This window comes from Cyanistes caeruleus, chromosome 4 (genome assembly GCF_971803275.1).
Source record: "Cyanistes caeruleus chromosome 4, bCyaCae1.hap1.1, whole genome shotgun sequence".
Lineage (NCBI taxonomy): Eukaryota > Metazoa > Chordata > Aves > Passeriformes > Paridae > Cyanistes > Cyanistes caeruleus.
Genome location: NC_141704.1, coordinates 14,597,289 through 14,621,503, shown reverse-complemented (window position 1 = coordinate 14,621,503; position 24,215 = coordinate 14,597,289). Strand labels below are relative to the sequence as shown.

General features: G+C 36.1%; 1 protein-coding gene across 2 annotated transcripts in view; it reads left to right on the top strand.

Moving 5' to 3' along the window:
• LRRK2 (leucine rich repeat kinase 2) overlaps positions 1-24,215 on the top strand; it is a 64,041-nt gene that overhangs the window by 5,419 nt on the left and 34,407 nt on the right. The window contains exons 4-20 of one of the 2 annotated variants that reach the window (XM_086886801.1): positions 2,451-2,539; positions 2,930-3,064; positions 4,680-4,814; positions 8,281-8,412; positions 10,908-11,027; positions 12,150-12,274; positions 12,837-12,916; positions 13,669-13,775; positions 15,421-15,550; positions 16,100-16,224; positions 17,838-17,971; positions 19,474-19,618; positions 19,904-20,043; positions 21,402-21,530; positions 21,622-21,792; positions 23,036-23,291; positions 23,518-23,706. In XM_086886801.1, the coding sequence (XP_086742927.1) occupies positions 2,451-2,539; positions 2,930-3,064; positions 4,680-4,814; positions 8,281-8,412; positions 10,908-11,027; positions 12,150-12,274; positions 12,837-12,916; positions 13,669-13,775; positions 15,421-15,550; positions 16,100-16,224; positions 17,838-17,971; positions 19,474-19,618; positions 19,904-20,043; positions 21,402-21,530; positions 21,622-21,792; positions 23,036-23,291; positions 23,518-23,706 (2,342 nt within the window). Of the gene's footprint in view, positions 1-2,450; positions 2,540-2,929; positions 3,065-4,679; positions 4,815-8,280; positions 8,413-10,907; positions 11,028-12,149; positions 12,275-12,836; positions 12,917-13,668; positions 13,776-14,385; positions 14,477-15,420; positions 15,551-16,099; positions 16,225-17,837; positions 17,972-19,473; positions 19,619-19,903; positions 20,044-21,401; positions 21,531-21,621; positions 21,793-23,035; positions 23,292-23,517; positions 23,707-24,215 lie in introns of those variants that run through there. The other variant, XM_023918623.2, reaches the window with a different exon arrangement.

Sequence of the window (24,215 nt, the reverse complement as noted above, 5' to 3'; positions counted from 1 at the left end):
CAAAGGAAGCCTAAGCAAATTTTTTTCTGGATGTCTGTGATTAGATGGGATGAACAGCCACATAAGTTGGCTGAATTGTTGCCCAGTAGCACGAAGGTTAATTGTAGATGTAGGCAGAATGTACACGGGGGTTGGTTTGGGAACTTGGTTAGGTGCTCTCACTCTTGGACAGGTTGCTGCCTTCAGGGCTGATAATGACAGCAGCAAGAACATACAGCCTTATAACCCCATGAACCTACCTCCATAGTCCTCACCACACGCTTCCTTGGAAAGGTTGCTATTGAAAAATAGCATGAAGATGCATTTTGACTTTGTGGGGGTTTGTTTATTTGTTTTGTAGTGGCTAGAATACATGGCAGTAGGGGAGTGAACTCTCTTGAAAGATGTGTTGGCAGTTTTTGTTGGAAAGCAAAAGTGACTTGGGTTGCTTTTCATTAACAAGAAATAACTGAGCTGAAGGTGCACATGCTAGTTGCAATTTCTTTGGCAGCTTAAAAGCTTGTTAGTTGACTGAAAGTTATCCTGAGAGCTGGAGATACTGCTGCTCATTCTCAGGTCCCAGAAAAATTACTTTCTGGGACTGATCTTTCCCACAGCCTCCTCCTCGCCCACGCAATGTGTACAGTTAACAAAGCATCCTTTTCAAACTCAAACTTCACTAAAGATCTGATGATAGCATTGCTGTACATGATTCCTTCTCAGCACCAATATTTTAGCCAACTATATATCCCTGTCTGATATTCTGACAGTTTCCCTTGCTGTGGGAAGACTTAGTGGAGGAGTAGGCTCAGGCATTTCTGTCAGTGCCAAAGGCAGAGCAAGCAGGCTAAATTATGTTTCATGTTCCTTGAGCATGGATTGTACTAGAATTACAGTGAATCACCATAATGAATAGATGCTGTTTACAGCAAAGCAGGAAACAGTTACAATAGATAAGAAAAGGTCATTTTTTTGCAGGAGATTTTTCCCTTTTGTGTAACTATTTTAGGAGAATAGGAATATTAAACTAGAAAAAGCATTTCTTTCTTTTGTCTGTCAGCTATGATCCAACTTGACTACACTGCAGTTATGTTTACAAATGGTAGCTTGCTATTGATTTAGGTGTTTCTGACAGTCAGTGTAATAAATAATTATAGTTGCTGTAACTGTAAAGAGAAAGAGAATTTCCTTCAGTGTATTTGTATTCTTTCCACAAGCTTAAATAGACTTCATGAGATGTTTTGTAATCTCTTATATTAAACTTCCCTACAGCAGAAGAAGTTTAGAAGGGTTTACCTCCTTCTTCTTGGTTATACTTGAAATAGGAGGATGTATAGGAGGGAATTCTCTAAAATTACACCTATAGCTGATATTATACCTGTCATCGGATTTTGCCTCTCTTGTCTATTTTGGTCATCATGGCTATGACACTAGTGCTACAACAGAGGTGAGAAAAACTAGCTGCATCATAGAATGAAGGGAAAACAGTGATACATTAATTCCAGCTTATAAATTTAGACTTCAGCAAGAGAAACAACATCACTGCCAGAGCTGGGATATGAAATTTGGATGAAACTTTAAGTGCGGCTTATGTTTTTCAAGACAGGTCAAGAATATCAACTGTAGTATCACAAACTACAGCACATTCTATTTTTACTAGATATTATATATGCAAAGAATCACATTTGAAGATTATTAAAATTGCAGAATGAAACGCTCTAAAATAAGAAAAAGTAAAAAAAAAAAAAAGTTTCTTTTGTTTTTGTGTGTAAGTCTATGCATTTTAATTTAGATTTTAATTACAGTTCCCCCATATTCTGAGATCTGCTTCATTCAGTGAGGTATCAATGCTTTTAGAATTATATCTTTTTGAAGAGGTGTTACAGATTTTTAGTCACTATTTACAGATGGTAGTCTGAGTAAAGTATGTTAAAAATATCTATATAAATATAGTAGTATATATATAATAATATAGTAATACTTATATATAATTAATAGTAGGGCTGAAACATAGGGTAGAGTTCATCAAGATGCTGTTCAAATTCTTCAGCCAGGAAACTGCTTCTTCTCTTCCACCAAACCTTGGTTGTTCAGTGTAACTGAGCTCTTGCTGCAAGCAGAGCAATGCTGTGCTGTCCCAGCACTTTGGAGAGTAGCCACCTCCTAAATGACCCTGCAGAATTAATTTGTATAACTGACTGAAAGTTAAAATAAATTGGATAAATTATACATCAGTATTTTAATGAACTATGATTATAGTTGAAATTCCAGTACTACTTCATTGGTAACTTGAAAAAAAATATAAACTGAAATAAAAGGTTTTTTTACAAATTATTTGAGAGCTTTTTAAGGTTTTGCTAATTTCTGCAACTACTTCTGTTTTCAAAGTAAATGTCTGATAAAAATTTGTGTTTGTCAGTATTTCTTTAGCTGTAACTTTTTTTCCTTTTTTTTTTGTCTTTATTTTTTAGGCAGATTCTTAAAATGCTTACAGTTCACAAAGGAAATAAAAGTCTTTCAGTAATAGGACTAAAAGCATTAAATCTACTCCTCATGTCAGGTATTGCGTGCTTTACTTTCCTATTTCATCTGTGCCTTTAAAACACAGAGCTGCTATGAAGTGTGTGCCTGTATATGGCAGACTGGATTTTTCTGTTTTACTCCATGAAGTCACTTGTCATTTGTAGTTGTATACAAAATAATAAAAGTACTATTTTGCACCTTTTTACCAGGTAGGTATGAACTGTCTTTTGGTGGTGAAGTTTTAGAACATCAGTACTATTTTAAAATGCTACTGTAAGAGAGAACTTTGGCATGGGTTATACAAAGCTGGATTTGAAATGTCAGCTTTAACTTTAAGGACAGTATTAAAGAATTTTGTGTTTTATGGTGTTTCAATGAAAATGTCAATAAATAATCAGTGCAACATGTAATCTCTTCTGCTGTTCAGACATAATTGCTTTCCTGCTCTTGGAAGAAGAGGTGGATGTGTTCTCATTGGTATTTAATGCCATGCACACCTTCCCTAAAAATGAAGAGATCCAACAGCATGGATGTAAAGTATTACACAAACTTTTTGAGAAAGGTATTTTATCTTGTAGCTTATGGCATTATAAAAATGTATAGATTGGGAGGGATGACAGATATTAATTTAAATGCAATAAATGAATTCTTGCATTCTAGACTGGTTTGTGGATTATGTTTGTTCTTAAATGAGCTAGGACAAAACAGACTTTCCAAGCAATATCACAAATTCTATAAATTAGAGCAATGAATATGACATCTTTAAAAAATTAAAATGTTGCTTCATTTCTTAATCCACAGTTAGCTGAAAAGATGAGATTTAACACTGGTCAGTAGCTGGAATAAAGAATAGTGACATTTGATTTAATTCTCCAAAGCAGGATTGTGTATTTAAAGACTGGTAAATTTTAGTAACATGAACAGTTCTGAAATCAAGCAAAATGTTTGTACTTTAGAAAAATACTTGGTTCTGCTTTTTACCCTGACAGTGCTAAAAGGTGATCATGTGTCCATATAATATTCCTATTTATTCTGAAAAATGAAGTCACCATGTATTGAATTTTTGCAGAAATTTCAGGAACTGTGCATATTACAGCCAGAAGTGCCCTTGTAGTCCCCGTGCTTTGAATTGAATTTCTTGAGTCAAAATAAATATTGAGAAATGCTCTGCTGTACTCCTTTGCTTCAAAGATAGTCTTCAGTTCTTCAGATTGGTTCTTTTTGACACCATTTTATATTGCTTTTTTAAGTCTTTCTCCCACATGTGTGCTTGGAATTTTCTTCTCTGTTCCTTTTCTTCTTCCTGTCCCTAAATACTTTTGCCCTGCTATATTTTCTCTTCAGTCTCCACAGAAGTCTGAACTTCTCATGTTTTCTGTGCATGGTTTTTGTAAGTGCCAGATTTTGACAGATCTGGCTGCAGGTACAGACCTGCATACCTTCTTCTTGATGGCAGCACCAATGTGACAAATTCCTAGGCTGCTCCTGCCTTGTTTCCTCTACCTCTGAGCCACCATGTCATTTTTTGTTATGTGGATGTTTGCATAACCTTATCTTGACCAGATTCAGAAAACAATTCTGCTTGTGAAATTTAAAAGGTGCTCTCTCTCATCCTGAGTCAGTTGCCTTATGTGGTTCATTGCACAGCCACACAGTTATGTCAGTATGAATAAGAGGGGCCAGGAAGAGAAAAACCTTAAGCCATTAAGATAAGCATGGCTTTATGGAAAAAAGTACATTATTTAAAAAAAATAAAAAATCAGGGTATGCAAAATGGCATTCCCTAATTATATTTTTTTTTTTCACGGTGTGTTTAGCTTTTCCCTCACTTACATACTATCTTGGTTTGGACTATCTGTGGAAACTTGGTTTGGATTACCATTCTGTGAGAAAGGCTAAAAGACTTCAAAAATACAGACTCACAAGGTAGCATTTAAAATTCAGAACTCAATTACATAAAGTGTAAGCTAGAAAAAGGTGTTCATAAAGTAGCTCAGTTTTTAGTTAAAAAAGCTATAATCATGAAGGATGATGTATATGGGGGAGTACTTCACTTTGTGTGAAACATAGAAACTAAATATAAGGAAACCTGATAAAAACAGTTGTCTTTTCTCATTATGTACCAGGATAAGAATTATTTCCTCAAAATGTACTGTATCTCTTGCCTTTCACTTTAGTTCCAGAAGAGCAGCTGACTGAATTTGTTGAAAGCAAAGATCACATGATCATACTGAACGTATTTAAAGAGTTTCCAGAGAAAGAAGAGGTGATTCTTCCTGCTCTTCATTCATTACATTCCTTAGCTGGTCCACGTAAGTATTAGAAGTTATTTTCAATTCCTTTTTTCCCACAGTGTGCATCAGCTCATGCTTTCTGTGATTGTAGAAAGTAATCTTTGTGTGGCTGCAAAAAATAATTGAGAACTGTTTGGGAGCTGTCAGACAAATCATCTTTCTGTTTTCTTTGGGAAATACCTTTTTTTTTAATGACGTATTTTTTATGTTTAACCATTAAAGCAGAAGTCTCTCCTAAATAACACAAAAATACTTTCTTGCACTTGGAGTAATGGGTAGCAAAGATGCTTATCATGGTTTAGAGAACTTGACTTTAGAGAACAGAGACTGAAGTTCAAGACCCTGGCCTGTCATCTTTTACTACTTGAAAAATAAGAAATGTTTATGGACTAAATAAATCTTCAATGAGTTCAGGTCACAAGTAAAGAATATTCTCTGTAAAATCTGTCCCACAAAGGGAAAATTGCCAGTACAAATTCAGTGGCCAGGCCTGGAAAAAGATATCTGAGTTCAGGCACCTGCTGTGGTCATTGCATGGTGGCTGCAATGGCAAGCACTAGTAGCACTGTGCATGTGGTAGTCTTACAGTGTCCTCGGTTGTTGTGCAGTAGGACTGGAAGAAAATGTCTTTGTTATATCTTGTCTTTTGGTAACAGCATTCCCTGTTCTATGCAAAATCAGATCCTGAGAAATGTGTTGGACGATTTGTGTCAATTTGTTGGCAGCAATCTGATCTTGCTGACACATAGGCAGCTTTTGTCAGCTTCCTGCTGACAAACTTTGGAAAGCATAGAGCAGGGTTCTGCTCTCCGTGTCTTTCATGAAGTGCATAATGTCATACCTCCTGCAAATGTGTTTACTTACAAAGCCTTGCTTGTACATCCTCTCTGTCCCTATAGGAACTGTGCTGGCCCCATGAATGCCCACTGAACAAGAACTAGACTGGAGTGTCCTGCATTTCATCAGACTCCAGCCTATCTAGTTCCTGTTTCCCAAAAATCTTGCTGTTCCAGTTTGTGTTTAAAAAGTTTAGTATTTCTTGGGTGAGAAATAATTTTACCCTAGCTCAGAAGTTACTGCAGTTTTCTAGGGAAGAGGATGCCAGATTTTAAGTTCTTTTCAAAGCAGTAAATATTTATACAAAGTATAACAAGACAAGGCATGAAAAAGACCTGTAAAGTAGGTATTTAATACTCTCATTTCTAATATGAAAGATTGAAATTAGCCAGAGGAACAGAGAGTACTTGCACAGAATTACAAAGCTGTAATTCATACTCTTATTTGGTGACATCCCTGACGAACTCAACAAAATATATTCTTTTAAGGCCATCACAGAGAAGATAATTCAGTGTAAGTGCACAGTGTGATTTAACTGGTAGCAAAATGTCTCCCCATACCCTGAAGTTCAAGTCTCTATTCTGAATGACTACCTCACTATGCCTTCTTTCATTAATACATACTTAGACTTGGTTCTGGCACATGTCATAAGAAGTTGTAGGGTAAGGGTTTATTCTAAGCTGTACAAGAACTCTTAAATCTCAGTAGTATTTGTGGCATGAGAAAAATGCTTTGCTGGTGACTGTCCTCCGAAGTGGAGTGGTGGATCACAGAATGTTACCCATCTAAATGGCAGGCAAAGGGAACCAGCCAGGCTTGGGCTCTGTTTAGCAGGGAGAAACAGTCACCTTCAAGAGGAAATTTACCTAACCCTAAACTAGCTGGGATGAGTTGCCATACAGAGTGGTCAGATCTTGTCATCAATTGTTGAAAGAACCTAGATGACCCAGTTTTGGTGGTTAAGATTAAATGAGATCCGTTCCACCTCTTTCTCTAACTTGTTCTGGAAAACGATGACGCTCTGCAGATGTGCCATTGCTTGGATCTTGCAGATTTCAACATGCAGTTCATTGTGCTGTCTCCATAGTGATCAGTTTTGGAATCGTCTGACTCTTTTTCTATATTCATAAGTATCACCTTTGAGATCATAACTTAATGTGGAGTGATGCAATTCTGTTTTGTGGAATGTGTGATTTCGGCCGAGAATGACATGATAAATCGCTAAAGTTCTATTAAAGCATTGTGAAGGGTACTTTCCTTCACTATCAAATACAGTGCTTCAGAAATGCTTCCCTCTCAGAGCTTGCTTTTTCATCCAGTAGGTTGTCATTATTTAATATTTAGAGAAGTATTATTTTAAATATTTGCTGCTCTTTTAAAAAGGGTAATTATCTTTAATAATACAGTTGTGAATATTACCCTTATGTTGTATCCAGGGAAGCCAAGCTGCTGAAAGAACAATTAAGAAAATTTATAGACCTCAGCAGAGTAATGCTAACTCCCCTGGAGTCTGTGACAGGGAGTTCATTTATTTGGGCCAGGATTTTGGCCAGGATTTCTTGGGTTCATATTTTGTCTCATACTCTGGATAGAAATACTACAAGGATGCTTTCATACACTGTGTTTTAACTACCATGATGCTGTTCTGCCTGAACTTACAATATGTGGGATCACATATTGTATTGTCCTGAGTTGGAATGGATACATTCTGTCTTAGTATGGGCTCACATGATTGCCAGTAGGGTTTCTGTATCTAGGCTGAGTAATAAACAGTAAACAGGGTGAGAGTGACCAAGCTCTGGCACAGTTTTCTTGGAGGGGCTGTGAAGTTTCCATCCTTGGAAATCCTCAGGAGCCATCTGGACAACCTGCTGTAGGCAGCCCTGCTAGAACACGTGGGTTGGACACGGTGACCTTTCAGTTGTTCCTTCCAACATCAGCCTTCTGTGATTCTGTGAAATACAGGGTGTGCAATGGCTTTCAAAATATTGCAGGAACATTAGATGAAAATTTCAATACTCTCAGTACACAACAGGTATACACTGCTTGCCCCCTAAAAAAAGCAGGAGAACTCTGAAATACATGTTTAAATCAAATAAATTACTACAGAATAAATTTTATGACAGAAAAATTTTGAATTTGTTTCTTAATTTTCTGCCCCTGAAATACTGTAAAATGTGTACTTGATCATAATCACATTGCAAACACTATTTATAACACTGATACAGTATTTATAAAACAGTTTGTTCACATGTAAGAAAAAAGCTACCTAAGATTAGTTTGGGAGGAGGCTTCTGTTACATGGCCTGATACAGAATGGAAGAAAACCAAAATTGTTAATCTGAATTTTGACTGCACATTGTAAACCATTAGCTAGATAGGAAGAAAAATCCTAGCAGTTAATTACCATTCTCTAGGTGATAAAGCATTGTTTTAATGAATAATTTCAAAATGATCATAATATTTTTTGTCTTATATGGCCGTATCAAGAAATAAAGCCACTTTTCTTTGAAAATGCAAGGTAAAAACTGTAATATAGTCACAGTTCTCTAAATAAATCTAGTTAACTAAAGTCTGAATTAGGATCCAGTTAACTTTTTTTTTTTCCTCTCTCTTAACAAGTTTTTGTTTCTGTTTCTTTCTTCAGCCAGCAATGTTGAAGTGCTCATGTCGGGAAATGTTCGCTGCTACAATGTTATAGTGGAAATGATGAAAAGTTTCCCCAGTAGTGAAACAGTTCAGGAAGTGAGTTGCTGTTTGTTGCACAAGCTTACATTGGGTAAGTTCACGAAGTTGTTTATATAAGGTCAGCTTTTTTCTGAGTGTGTAGGAGTTGGAGTTAACTGGGAGCCTTACAGGCAGCTGCTACTCCTGCAAATCCTCAGGGTGGTGCATAGATCCTTGTGTCTAATGATGCAAAACCCTGGCCACAGTCAATATGGTGTCCTTACAAGGTAAATATAAGTAACAATGAGAAGCTACCATAAAAGACTCAAGTTAGGGGGAAGTAAAGAGACAAAAAAGGGTGGGAAGCACAGGAGAATGGGAAATCAGTAGGTCTGATTCTGTATTAAGTTATTGTAGAAAAGAAGAAAATTACTTAGAGATTTCATTTTTTTGAACTACCAGTGGTGAATGTGTGAGAAACAACTGGTGCTATAGAATTATTTGAAAAGTGTTCTCTAAAACTCTAGTTTTCCTCCTTGCAATGCATTTATCTTTAGAGACCTGTGCTGCATTCCTGACAGTGATGATGCCTGTCTTGGGGCACCCCTGTGCTGCAGCAGCGAATGAATCACTGGGTTCTGGACTTGCCTTGACTTAAACAAAAGTACTTCAGTTGTCTGGCCTAAAATGGGTTGGTGTCATATCAAGAGAAATTATGTCAGTGGCAAAAAGTTGTGCCTCTTAGCATCTCTGTTCTCACACTTGTGACTGTAATAAATATGTTTGAGCACTTGCCCACGTAGTAGGAAGTTCAAATGAAAATAAATATTTTTTTCCCCCAGCTGCATACAAGCCCACTGTGAGCAGCTGCCTGAGCAGCCCTCACTCTATGGCTGGTTCTTCTTCACCAAGAGTTAGACTTCCCAGTTTTTGCAGGTGGTGGCCTGAAGCTACTGCAGATGCTGGTACCAGTGCATGACTCCCCATAATAAAGTCAGTCCCATCCTTTCACCATCTGTTTCCACTTCTTCATGCAGATATGGTAGAAAATACAGATCAGACCTGAGTGCAACCCAGAGCAATTTCCCATTCCCCTTCAGAAAGCCAGATACAATTTCTAAGAAAATGTGGTGGCTGCTGAGGTGGTAATTGCAGGGTTTTTTGGCAAGAGGTGATGCTAACCTTGAACAGTTTGCTGTGCAAGACTAACTAAAGCTAGGCAGGGAAGACAAGCACTTGTGGGGATACAGCAACTTGGTTGACAGGTCTTGATCTTGCCATAAGTGCAACCAGCATGGTTTCAATCAGATGTTTGCCATGTGTTTATGCTGACCAGCAACGAAGAGTGGCAGAAAAGCAGCTACAAGATCCATTTCTTTTTTGAGCTCCACATCTTAATTAATATGGAGCAATTGGAGTAGAGTTATGGAAGAGATGTTCACAGCACCACACAGCTGTGGGAACAGATGTGAAATGGGTAGGTGCTCCTGGAAACAGTCTGGAAGATTTTCATGTGTATAGCTAGTGCTGTTTCCCAGATTACTCTGTTGGACACTGTCTTTCTAAACCTGTGTTAACTGGCCATAAAATGTTGAAGTCAGCATCTGCTAGCTTCCAAAATCACCATCATGCATTCTTGCTGATCTGGTAATGGCTATCCTAGATTTGACTGTCCAGAATTTTAAGTGGCTGGCACCTGTTTGGCCAGCCACAAGTCCAACAGAATTACTCATCACATAGGCTAAGTTTATTAATATCTTTACGTAAGTAATGCATTTACACAAACTTACCTTTTCTATTAAAATATATTAAGAAACAGCTATGCTGATATAACATGACCACACAACTGATTTTTCGCATTACTACTCCAATTCTTATTTTTGCTAATCAAGATTTAAATTAATTTGAATATCAAAATAGCTATCAAATATTGATATTTGATTGCTATTTGAATATCAAAATTTGCTATCAAACCATATTTGACAGAATGTTGGTCTGTTATTTTCTACATAACTTCCAAACAAGGAAGTTATTTGCATTTGCTTGCTTTTTGGAGAGTGCCTTATATTCAGTTTATAATACAAAACACTGTACAACTTCAAATAATTGTTATTCTCTAAATATATTTATTATTCAAAGTCTTCCTCCTGTTCCAGAAGGAATACATTCTATATTTATAATGCTGGCCTTGATTTGTTTAACGAGGAGGGCAAAACCAGATAATAAAGGGTTATTCTAGGGTTAAATTACTTTTTTCATAGGGTACATCAAATCATTGCAGGAATTCAGGAACAAGACTGCGTTTGCTTCCTGTGATACACCAGCTGTATTTGTCTTATTTTGATAACTGTGTTTCATTCTGCATTAAACCTCTGCCTCTTGTAAAAAAAAAATAATTAAGAAGGCCCACAAAGAATGTAGGTCCCAACTGGTTTTTATCCTTAACCTCTTCCTTTCACAAATAAAATTTTGGTGTGTCAAGCCCTGTAATAAGAAAACCAACATTTGGTACCAAGTTTGTGCATTGTGTGCTGAGAAATTTATGTTAAATGCATGTAAAGCTCTAGATATGTGTTTGTATTAATTTGTTATCTTATGTGGTTTCAGGAAATTTTTTCAATATCCTTGTATTACATAAGGTTCCAGAAGTCATTGTGAAGGCTGTTACAGCATATCCTGAAAATGCAAAGTTACAAGCTGCCGCTCTCAGTTGTTTAGCTCTTCTAAGTGAGTAAATCTCTGTCTACTTGTTAGTTTTTTCATTATAGTAATTTCCTGTAATAATATCAAACTCCATTTCATTAACACAAAAACCTCAGGCAGGACAGCTTCAACAAAGCTGGATTTCCTACATAATTACAGTTTACTGTTTCACTATGATAAGACTGTGTTCATATCATATGCCCAACATCTGCATAGTGTTCAGAGCTGGTAAGTTACGTTGACAGATCAGAACAGAGGAAACTGTTTATTCATAGGCAAATTTTGGATAATCCCTTCTTAACATAAAGTTTTCAGTGTTACCAGCACTGATTTGATGTTGTGTTTGCCAGGTATGACAGTACCTGTATTGTGGCAGTTGATAGCAACACAAAATCAATGCTTGTGCTTGAGTTCTGAAATCAATTAAAAAATGTAAACTTTTCCTTGAATACAGTTCAGACAGAAATTAGTTAGCTAGTGGGAAAGAGATAAGAATCTGTTCCTCTTTGTCCTTGAGTAATTGTTCCATATAAAAGTCAGTAGAAATGCTGTTTAAGAGTCCCCAGGATAGCAAAGATTAGAAATCAGTACACATTCCATTATGCCTCAGATATTATGCTCACTGTTGGTATCTCTTTTTTTCCCTTAACTAGTGAAAAATCACAGGTAGAAAATTATATATTTCAAATTGTGTTGCACTTTCTGGAACCAGGTATTTCTCTTTTAGCAACTGCCATTTGCGTTTTGTTTTTTTACAGCATTGCTTCAGAGTGTAGGTGGCTCTGAAATAAGTGATTCCATGCAATGATTCAGTAATATTTTTTGTCTGTGGTATTCTGTACATAAATACACAACAGAAAGAAGTACATGCAGATCTTTTCAGAGCCAAAGCCTAGACTGATCTGTAACTGTGTGACTCATTTACTATGCTACACTTAAGTTTTTAACTCCCTTTATAACCTTGAAGATATTTTTCAAATCTGTCTCAGAGCTTATGTCAAAAGATTTCTCCCTTCCCACAAAAGGCTTAACTTCCCACTGATTTTCACACATTGTCAGAGTGAGTGCCTCCATGACTATAGTAAGGTTGACATAGGTGTTTTGGTTTCACAGTAAGAATTATTTGTAAATATTTTATATTTCAAGCTGAAACAATATTCTTAAACCGGGACTTAGAGGAAAGAAAAGAAGAGGAGGAGGAAGAAAAGTTATGCTGGTTGGAAGCATGTTACAGAGCATTAGAACTGCACCGAAAAAATACAGATGTGCTGGTGAGAAACTATGGATGATGGGAATATGGAAAAGACTGTATTATGTATTGAGTAAAGTGTTTAGAAACATGCTTTTCTCATCTATATCCTCAGGCAAAAAAAGGCCTTAATGTCTGGATTAGATTTAGAATAAATCTTACCTTTCCTGCCTTTCTTTGTTCATCTTAAGAGGTTTTAGTTACTTCTACAGATCAAATGTAGGTAGGTAAGATGAGGCTTCAGGCCGAAGACCTGAAACTTCGGCCATGCAAAGATTGTTGTTTACATACCCCCATCGTATCCAACAGCCAAACACAGGCCCATCAGCAGAAGAATTAGTCTTAGTCTACAATAGATATCAAAATGCAAATCAAATAATGAGACTTTCACACGTTTGTAACTTGGGCCTGTCTGAGCTATAAAGAATGTTACAGTGTACGTTTTGTTCTGTTTCTACATAAAGTATCTTGTACCTCTTTTGTGAACTGAAAAGCAGTCAAACTACTTAAGTTTTTTCGTACATTTTTAATCTTCTAGAGGTATGTTTTCTTAAAGAAATCTTTTTCTCTTGGCTTATATTTAGGAAGCTGCATGCTGGGCTTTGAAAAGTCTGTTTCTGTATCAACGCAACCTTCATGAGAAGATTGGAGATGGAGATAATCAGTCAGTGTTGTCTTAAACTGGATTTTTGGAAATGAAAAGAAATGAGTGCCTGTTATTAAGCCATTTGACGTTTCACTTTGAAATTGTTTTTAGTTCTGTAGTAGATGGAATGCGTGATGGTCAACCACACCTGGGAAAGTTTCTTCGAAAGCGTGCTAACCTTGACTCAGGAAAATTTGCTAGGGTTTTCATAAATGGTCAGAACACAGCCTGTTAGTACTATTTGTTACAGTTCATAAGGAATTTTGTCTTCAGTTGCAAAAGGGATAAAGAATGTAAGAATTGGGAAAACAGGCAAGATTAAGATACCTAGCATGTAAGGAGTGTAGAAAAGCAGTCCTCATTTTTCCACAAATCAGATGAAAAGGCATTGTAGAGGGAGTGCTGCCTCATTAGGGATAATCTACTGGGCATGGATAAGATACAAATTTCCGTTTTACTTAAACTATTTCTCAGAGTTCCTTAAAATTTTAGTTGCTCAATTTTTGTAAGCCTGTTCGTACCCTTTTCTGGACCTCATGTCCCTTGGGAAGCATGGCTCCAAGGAATTCAGAGGGACTCAGAGTAGATAAAGTTGCATAGGTTACAGAGGGTTTTCTGTCAGCTGTTGCTCTGGAAACATTTTGGAAACCATGAGCAATCACCTGAAATTTTAATTATGTTATGTAATACCTTTTTAGGAAAATGAACTGCAATTAAGAAGTAACTACTGTAATACACTCAATGTGCAGTGATTTGTTTCTCTCTGAAAGGTTCCCAATAGACAGAGCAGTGATGCTTTCCATGTTGATGCACTCCTCTTCAAAAGAAGTGTTTCAGGCAGCTTCTAGTACCTTGGCAATTTTGTCACAACAAAATGGTAAGGGACTTCAATTATCTTTTCTTTCTCATTCAGCAGAAAGTTATTGCAAAAATATTAAAGAGAATTTAGTGTACTGTTGAATGAATACAATACTTCCTGTGATTAGAATATTATGTTGTGATAAGTAGGAAGTTTATTCCTTTCTTTGAAAAAGTTATTGTTGGCAAGTATCAAAAAATATGAGGAAATAAAGAGCTCTCTGCCAGTTTTTGTGTTGCAACTGCTACTTTTTGGATCAGGAGACATGAAAAAAGTGTGCCCTCTTTGTATGCTTGTTTAAATATCACATGTTTGAATTTCATCAAGAGCAGCATTTGTTGAAAAATCACATGAGTAAGGAACACAGCCCAAGAAATACACTTTATTGCTTAACACCGTCCTGTTGACTTCAGTGGATCAAATTGTGTAGAAACTTAAGCATGTGCATGACAGTTTTCAAGATTGCTTTACTCCTGATCATGTCCCTAACATGGTTTCCTAACTTTTTTCAATTTGCAGACCCCCTCAAAATTTTTCAGTGGAGATGTGGACCCCTGAATAGAGTATTTAAGCCTACTGACAGTTGGCCTGCTTTTATTAGATAACTTTCACAGAATCCTTTGAAATGGTTATGGACCTCAAGTGGTTTGCAGACTGCACATTGAAAACCACTGGCTAGATAGGAAGAAAAATCCTAGCAGTTAATTACCATTCTCTAGGTGAGAAAGCATTGTTTTATCACCAGTTTATTGAGCCATCCAAGTACATAAAACCTAACACAGAAAAGGTTTTATAATTATTTATGAGATCAATATGTATCTATACTGAGAAACAGATCTCATAAATGTATGCATACTATTGTCATATACTTTCAATAGTATACATGTCAGGTACTTTCATAACGTTACTGACAAGTGTACCTCTGATTCTGCTAGGAAATTTAAAGCAAGTTTTTCTTCTTTTTTTCTTTTTAATTTTAATTTTTTTTTTCACCCTGAGTGAATTACAGCAGCTATGATAGACATAAAGAAGCTTAGTAAAACCTTCTGGCATAGTGCAGTATTGCTTGAGCTATGAATGAGCATATGAAGTGGATGTACTGAACTGGGGATAACAAGATTCAGTAGTAGTTACTATGATAATTTTAATAGTATCCTAATTTTTTTTAGTTAAAGTTATAGCTACAACATGTGCTTAGATATTTGAATTCGCAAAAAAAAAAAGAATAACAAAGTAAATAGAATGAATAAATATAAGTTAATTTTTGAAGTTTAATTTTGGAAGTTAGAAGGTTTTTTAAAGTTTGAAGCTCTAGCTTTCCTACATGATCACAGAATGCAATTACAAGGAAAAAGTTTAAGAGTAAACATTTCTGAAAATAAAAGTAAGGCTGTATATTCTCCTTCCCATATGTTAACTTTATGTAAGTAAAGATAGCAGATGTATAGAAACTTATTAGTCAGTCAGAAATTACAATGTGTTTGATTAAGCTATGCTAACAGAAGTCGGCTTCAGCTCAAATGGTTTCCCATTTTAATTTATACTATTATGTCTGTTTGGTGAGGCAAAAACACTAAAAAAAAAAAAAAAAGAAGATAAAAGTTGATTTTGAGAAGTACACAGAAAGAAAGATTTACTGGATTCTTGCTATTTTGTGTTTTAGTAAATATTAGGAAGACACTTCTGGCAAAAGGCATACATATGAATGTCTTGGATATAATGAGGAAGCATCCACATTCTCCTGAAGTGGTTGAAAGTGCCTGCAGGCTTCTGAATCATGTTTTTGAAGGAAGGTAATAAATTTAGAAATGCATGTCCACTTCCATGGTGAAGGGTTTTGAGATTCAATGCCATAAGTGATTACATTTAAATTTTTGACTGATTGTAAAATTGACCATAGCCTCACAGCCCTGTTTAAGACATGGAATTCTGTAAGCCCTGTAGTCAAATGCCCGAGTGGGTGTGTGTAGGGAGCTGCATGTTCTTTCCTTCATGGTTCTTGAGCGGCGAGATTCAAATAGACAAGCGCTGTGTGGTCTCCCCTCCTCTTAGCCACACTGAATTCCATTGAGAGATAAGAAATTTCCCACAAAATTACTTCTGATTATTAAAATAGCATTTTGTTAATACTACTTTCTTGTTGGCTAAGATGCAATTATTTATATAGACTGAATTAATTGAATGGCGTGAAAATAATTTGCTATGATGAAGTTAAGTACCAGAGTTTAATTTGTTTCAGATTCAGTGTTCCAAAGGGTTATCACACTACGTTAATAAAGGACAAATATATGTAAAATTTAGAAATGCACTTTTGAAACTTATTTTATAAAAATTCTTTTCAGTTTCCCTCATCTGGATGTAATGACTGTGGCAGTATCAGAAGTTGTAAAAGCCATGAGAAAATATGAAAAATCACTCTCTGTACAACTGGAAGCATTTCGAGTCCTTTTACACTTCATGATGCCCAGTAAGTCATGCAAAAGCATACACCAAATTAGGGAATAGAATCAGATAGCTGGCTTGTAGTCTTTCTTATCTAATGATGCAACTTTTAATGGGACTTCAAAAAGTTATTGTAGTTCTGTACGTAGCAGAGAACAGTTGTAATTCTTTAGGAACATACAAGATGGGAGAAAATATTTTGAGGTATTGAAGGTAACAGATCAAAATGATCACTGCTGATTTCCCCTTGATTTCATCACTGAAGAGTTAGCCCCATTACTTCTGAGGAATTCAGGGAATGAGTGTGGAGCTATTAGTGTCATTGTGGTTTGCATCATCAATTCCCTTGAAGTGAGAACAAACCATAATAATGACATGAGCATTGTTGTACCTCAAAATGCAATTGTTTTGATTGCATCTCTTGGAAGGAATATAAAAACTGGACAATGATCTTTATATTTAAAGATATAAAATATACAGTTATGTACTACTTTCTATCCAAAAGGAGAAACCAAACTGACTGATTTTAGAAATTCCTTTCCAAAAACCCTCTCTCTATTAGCAGTACAGAGGGGAGAAAAATGTTCTTTATTAGTTTTATGCCTTTAGTAGAATTTTGGAGAAGTTTTAACTCTTTTTGTCAGTGTACTGCTATATATCCTGGTTTTTTCCTCTGGTATTGAGTGTAGGAGTCCAGACATGGGGTACTCAGGGTTTTTTTTTCAGAGCAACTTTTTGCAAGTATCTCTGAGCAGTTTTGGCTGAACATTTACAAAACTAATAACTCTGAAAATAGTAACCTGTTTAATATGCAGACTGATTGCAGGTTTTCCATTTCCTTCTATTATTTGAGTTCCAGTCCTAATACTTTCCTCTTTTTTCAATGAAGAGCAAGATTTAGACTTGATATATGTGTTCTAACAAGGCACTTTGATTGCCAGTGTCCTGAAAATTAGGCTCTTCTAAAGTGTAATCAAACAGAGAGAGCACAAACTGAATGTTGAAACTTGCAGGTTAATTAGGGGAAAAAAAGTGATACATGGGAAAAATAGTAATCACAATAAATATGAATGCTGAACTGACTTGGAAAGGATTTCTGGGTACTCTGGTAGTGTCACTTAACTGCAAGTGCCAAAAGCTACAAGAAGGTAAATCTGAAAAACCTTTCTGGTTTTTTTGGATATGCTCACATTGCACTTAATGCCATCTATGTGTAAAATTTGTCCTGTGATGTGCTGCCAAGTGATCAAGAACAAATACTTTATAGCTTCTATGTAGTGTCTCCTTACCAGAAGGAAGAGGCATTCTGAAGTAGGTATCAGGAAACCCCATAGCTCAAAAAACTAATATATTGCAATATACTTTAGAGCAGGTTCTTTGGCACAATTTGTGTTTTCATAGTAAACAGTGAGGAAATGTGTGGTGAAATTTTCCTTTCAAGCACAATGTACTCAGATTGCAGTGTAAATCTGCCAATCTTCCAGTCTTGGCAATAAATACAGTGTTCTGAAAATACCATAAGATCTGAAATATGCTCTCTGAGTCACCTCAGTGTTCATTTGATTGTTACATCATATGATATGGTGGGGAGAATATGAAATCTGCTGTTCTGAGGAAGGCTGTTTTCCATTGTTGCAGATACAAAGAATGAACACCAGAATGGTTCTTCCAGAGATGTGGGAGATGCTGCTTTTGCGCTTACAGGAAAAGTCATTAAAAGCCAGTGTCTATTGGAAGGAACTCACTCATTGGTGCTTAATGCTTTAAACAGGGTACGGTTAAAGCTTTATTCTACTGGATTTTTGTCATTATTTTCACTTGAAATGGTGAATCATTTGTAAATTTTAGTTCTGCACTGATTTTCCTACTGATTTGATAAAATTAATCTTAACTCCCAAATTTCATGAACCTTTTAGGGTTTCTTCTTACTTTCTTTTCTGGGGTGTATTAGATGATTCTTTATACAGTAATTTCAAAGGATACTAATTTTTTAAAAATCTCATTTTTTTTTCCTAGAATACAGTTTATTTGGTTTTGTTTTTTTCTTAAAACAGACTAGTGTGTATATGAAAAGTGTCCTTATGCCTGCACCTCAGCTAAGGGTAGAACTGGGTGGACAGCTCAGTTGTCTGCATTCTTTTCACTGTTCAACTTTTTCCAGCCCCTGCGAAATAGAATGATCACTGCCTTGAAGGAGAAGCTGAAAAATGAAAGGCTGAAGCAGACTCAGTCTCTGCAAAGGAAACACTGGGAACTTTGCATAGCAAATTAACGTTAAATCCCAGTGACTGGAAGTATTTAACTTTATGGCATTCAGAAGAATCCGATCTCTACAAGGTTTTCAAGTTTCACATGATCAAAATGTAGCAATTCCTAATTTTTTAGAAGTCCCTCTCAGGAATTTTAAGCTTGCGAAACAGATTCCAGTCAAGGAGATTTATGTCTCTTACATTTATTATAGAATTCAGAGCAAGTAATGTATCAGTGAAATAGTTCTAGGGTGTCTAAAGGACATCTTGACCTGAAGATAACAGATGTAGGAGCTAACAAAAGAGGTAAAATGATTTTTGCTTCAGAAGGTCTTCAGTATTTCATGATCGTCTTGATTGCATTTTCCAGTGCAGCTGGTTTGTGGTTTGGGGTACTACAATATCAGCCAGAAGGACTAGAAATTGACACATTTAATTAAAAACTAGAGGTAGAATAAGGAGGAAGATGGTCATGATAGCATTGAAATAATTTTGCAGATTTGTGATGGCTGTGACACACTCAGATCTAGGCCTCATCTAGGTTTCCTCCATCTATAAGTGGGGGATGGTAATAGGTATGTTACTTCATACATTTTTCTTTTTATATTTTTTCAGTTGCCATCTTGTTTATCACTTGTTCCAGTTCTCAAAAAAACAAAAAACCCCACATAGTTTTTATTTTTCTACCACAAAGAAAGTATGGTTTCTCCCTCTGCTTGACCTAGAAAAATGGTGTAAACTTATCAATGAGAATTTGAGGGGGAAAAAAATTCAATCAGAAAAGTAGCTATAGAATATTTTTAGAATCAAAGATGAAAATCTGGGGAAATTATAAGCAGGTGAAACTGATGGTTGATAAGAAAATCTTTTTGCAGTTGTGATTGTTGTTATTTATTGTCAGATACTTAAGACCAGCATTCACTTGTTGTTACAGAGCAACTTTAAGAGCAGACAACTTTTCTGTTGCTAGTGTAAGCAGATCTTGATAAAATCTTGATCTGATTTTATCTTCCTTTCTCTATTAGTTTATTGGAAATCCTAGCATTCAGAAGTGTGGATTAAAACTACTTGGTTCTGTAGCTGAGTGCACTGGTGCATTAGAAATTTTAACCCAGCAAGGAGCTACTGACACTGTGCTTCACACCCTGCAGATGTATCCAGATGAACAAGGTAGGGAATGTGTTTTATCAGCAGAATGAGAATGGCATGGTAGGAGGGTTTGTAAGAGATCTGTTGCTCTCCTTAGTGCTGCATGTGATGTAGGTTGCATGGCAAGAGAAGGCTGCAGTGCTGCACAGTCCTCAGATTCACCCACATTGTAGTTATGCCTGGCCCTATAATAGCTTCTGCAAGTAACTTTCTGGAATGTTACTGAAAGACTAATATAATCATCGGTTCATTCCACTCAGAATGTCTGAATTATCAGTGTCTGAATAATATTTATTTTTCTCCTAGATATACAGTGTTTGGGTTTGAGTCTTCTGCGCTCTTTGATTACAAGGAAGAGTTTGTGTATTGCAACTATGCATGTCCTGTCAGCAGTTCTGGTTTCTACTCTGCGACGATTTAAAGAAGTCACTGAAATCCAGATGCATGTATGTGTCAATTCTGTCTTTGAAGATGAAAACAAAACTCAAAACCATAGAAAATTATTTTAATATAGTTACATTTGAAGTGAAATTCTGTATTTTACTCACTTGACTTTGATTTTATTAAAACTATTAGATTAGTATAAACCTTTGTTAATTAAGCAGACTTTTGTGGTAGAGATGGTTTCCTTAGAGGCATATATTCAATCCAGAATGCAGCAGCATGAAGTGTTTATCTAAAACTTCTAAGATCTGCAAACTAGAACAAATTTCTTAGTCATGATCCATCGTTCTGTCAATCTGTAACCATTTCATGAAGTAACTATCATTAGAGTACTGATTGCCCTTCTTTGAGAAGTCACAGAAAATGGCTTAGTTCCAAGCCTTGTCACCAGGAATAAACTTAGTGTAGGAATGCTGTATTTAAGAGAAGATATTACTAGAATACTATCAGACTTTGGACCCACGTCTGTATATGGAAGGAGAGTTCTTTGTCTGCAAACACACATTTAATCCTTGTGTAAAGTTCTGTTTCCTCTGCTTCAGAAGTTTTCCCTGTTTGTTACTAGTTTCATGTTTGTAGTGGGATAGAGTTTGCATGTGACATCAGCTTTCTGTGAGAGTTTTTATATTTCTCTTTCAGATGAATATGGAAATATCACAAGTCCAGCCTCCTTTCTCTGCTGCTCTTTTTCCCCCCAGTCTTTCCACATTTAGCTTAGCGACCAATGTAGAGAGAAATAAAAACAATAGCTGAAATAAGGAAGTTACTTTAAGTGATTTAGTTTCAGTTGGCTTTGGACAAAGAGCCTATCATTTACCCACTTCACCCTTCTAGGTGAACTTTACTAGCAGAATCATGAGATAATTTTCTATTTCTTCTTAGTTTTTAGATACACCTGTTAATCTTTTCATTTAGCCTAGTAGTTCTTTTCAATTTCAGAGTAATTCAGTGTGTTGCTTACAGAACACATTGGAACAGGGGATGTATCTTCATTCTATAGCCTTACAAAGAGATTGTTTCCTCTTTACATTTTCAGGAAATCACAAGTACATTTGTCACTGCCAGGCAGGACATTGTCAGATGTTGTGGCACATATTTGACTTTTCAAAGTGTCAGTTAGTATCTGTTTAAGTGGGTCAGCTAAACAAGCATGAAACTGCAATTATATAAACAGAGACACCTGCTATTTCTGCCTTCTCTCCCAGTCTTCTCCTGTTTGTTAACTATTGCATGTTTTAAAGTAAGACAAAAAAATTAAAGCACTAATCTTTTGGTTGAAATTCGATTTTGTTGCATGACCTGTTTTAAAGTGACACTTTTTAAAACTGTACTTCTTTCAATGTTCTCATTGTGTTCTTAGGGTTTTCATGCAATCTTGGCGATTCTTGGTTTGTCACCTTGTTTTGCAAAGCTGCTGGTAAATGAATCATTTGATACAATCATTTTTTACCAGATGTCTATGTGTTTCACTGACCAGCGAGATCAACAGGTATCTTCTTTCTCTGATGGTTCCACAGCTGAAAAATGTTGGATGTTGGTGCTTTTTTGTCCTAACTTTTATTGTTTGTATTCTCATTCAGTTCCAAAGCCTGTGTTGTAAATGTTTTGCTAAAATAGCTGAAAATGATGATTTAAAAAATATGATGCTGGAAAAAGCATGTATGGAGTATAACAGTATTATGGCTGAATGTTTACTTCTACTGGGAGCTGATATTAATAGGAAGACAAAGACAAACTCTTTGATCTATCAGGTAATACATTGAAATGTATATACAATTTTATTGCTTAAAATTTTGTGCTTTTGGGTTCCTTTCTGTTGTAATGTAAATATTTATTTGGCAGAACACAGAAAAGAGAGAGGCTGCTGCCACATACCTACAAGTGCGTCTTGCTAACTGTGACCACGTTTAAATTTCACTTTTTTTTTTTTTTTTTAAGTGATGTGCATAAGCACTTCTTCATTTTGGTTCAGTGTGAAAGTTTTAAATAGTCTGAGAGAACCCCACCAATACTGCCTGAAAGGAATTAGGAAGTGTTCAGTTCTGCTGGTAGAACTGTCTGAGTGATGAAGCATAGCTGGGTTTGGAGCTGACCATCCATTCATAGAGTGTGAGGCAAATCAGTGATAGCAAACCACAGTGGACATATACATGGAAGTCAGGGAAAGTATTTCTAGAAAGTTTTTTTAATATTCACAATCATCACTAATCTATGTAGCAATGCAGGCTTGGAGATTGGGAGGAGCTGACTGAACCATAGAAACTTAAAGGTTGGAAAAGACCTCCATGGTAGTGAAGTCCAAATTTTGGCTGAACACCATGTTGCCAGCTAAGCCAGTGCACTAAGTGCCACATCCAGGTGTTTCTTAGACAATTCCAGGGATGGGGACTCCACCACTTAGTGTTTCAATGCTTAACCACCCTGTGAAGAAATGTGAAGAAATGCTTCCTGATGTCCACCTGAACCTATCCTTGAGCAGCTTGAGGCCTCTTGTCCTGTCACTGGTTACCTGGGAGAAGTGGCTGATCTCTACCTGTCTACACTCTCCTTTTAGGTAGTTAAAGGCAGTAGAGCTGAGCTCACTATCATTAGGCAAGGCTTGATGAAATTGATTGTTGCTGCCTGTTCTTTAAATATCCAGATGATAACCCCTAAGTGTCTGTTTTCCACTAAACAAATAAATAAATGGAGTTGCAATAGACCACATGCAATAACCAAACTAGATAAATTACCATTCATTTCTGCCTGAAAATTGTGTGCACTCATGACAAAAATTACAGTTGCAGATCTAAAGCATTTGATACATTTGGGCAAATCCTTCATGAAAGTGGCAATTGGTACTCAGATGCCTTAGGCAAACATATGCTCCAAGGAATGACAAATAATTGAGAAAGAGACACAATCCTTATGATAAAGTCACTCTGAGACAGCAGTCTGAGCTGTTACTTGAATGCTTCATATTCTTGGTTTGTTTTAATTGTTTTCTTGTTTCAGGTTTGTGAGAAAGGAAATAATCCTAAACTGGTGGAATTGTTATTAGCCAATGGTGCTCGAGAACAGGATGTTCGGAGTGCTTTGACCATCAGTATAAAGAGAGGAGATAGCCAAATAATCAGCTTGCTCTTAAAGAAGCTTAGCCTTGATGTCACCAACAGCAGTATATGTCTTGGAGGATTTGGTTTTGGCAGATTAGAGCCTTCCTGGCTCATTCCTTTGTTTCCAGATAAACTTACTCAAACAAGAAAACAGAGTGAGTATATATAGAAATTGCTGTACGAAATGTGTCAGTATCTTTTGATGACACTATGAATGTGTTTTTGGTGAAGACTTTCAGTTGAGAATTTCTTCATAGCATTCAGCTTGCTATAGAAAGTTTGGCAAAACTTTAAAATAAATCAAATTATTTCTGTTATTTTTTTTAAGCTGCTTAGATTTCTTGAAGATTATTTTATCTTTTCTGTTTCTTGTACATACAGGTGCAGGTTCTGCACTGGCAAGGATGGTGCTCAAATTCCAGATGAAAAACATTTCAGAGGATAGATCAAGAGCCTCCTCTGATCCAAATTTGTCTGAAGATGGAGTGGATAGAAATTACGATTGGAATTTCATACCTGACCCATTAGTGGACAGTATTTTTCCTTTGACTGATGACATTGATAGTGAAGGTAATTTTTTTCTTTTCTTTCTTTTTATAATCCCAGTTTAATGTGCTAGGGCTAGACTATAGCCATGAATCAGTTGTTTGTGTTTGAGATTTAACACTTCCCATGAAGAAAAAAGCTGCTATCTAAAATTTTGTTTGGGCTAATATTGGAAAATAATTTGTGGGGAGTATATGCTTCATCTATGAACCTTGAAGAAGACCTTGAAGACCTTGAAGAATTTCATTTAGTCATACATTTAGAATTAGTTTGTCATGCGTTCAGTTTTTGTAGAGAGAAAGAGGAGAGAGATTCTTGCAGCTGAATTTAGATTTTGACTTTTTCTGTCTGTTTCTGAGATGCCTTTTTAGTCTATGACAAAAAGCAGGAGCTTCAGGAGCCCAGTTTGTCTCATCATGAAGTCAGGTATATTGCAATCTAGAAACCCCTCTGTTCCCTGGGTAGTCTGTAAATAAAGTTCATACAACCAGATCCGGTATAGAAGACTACGTTATTAACAAATAAAGTAGTTG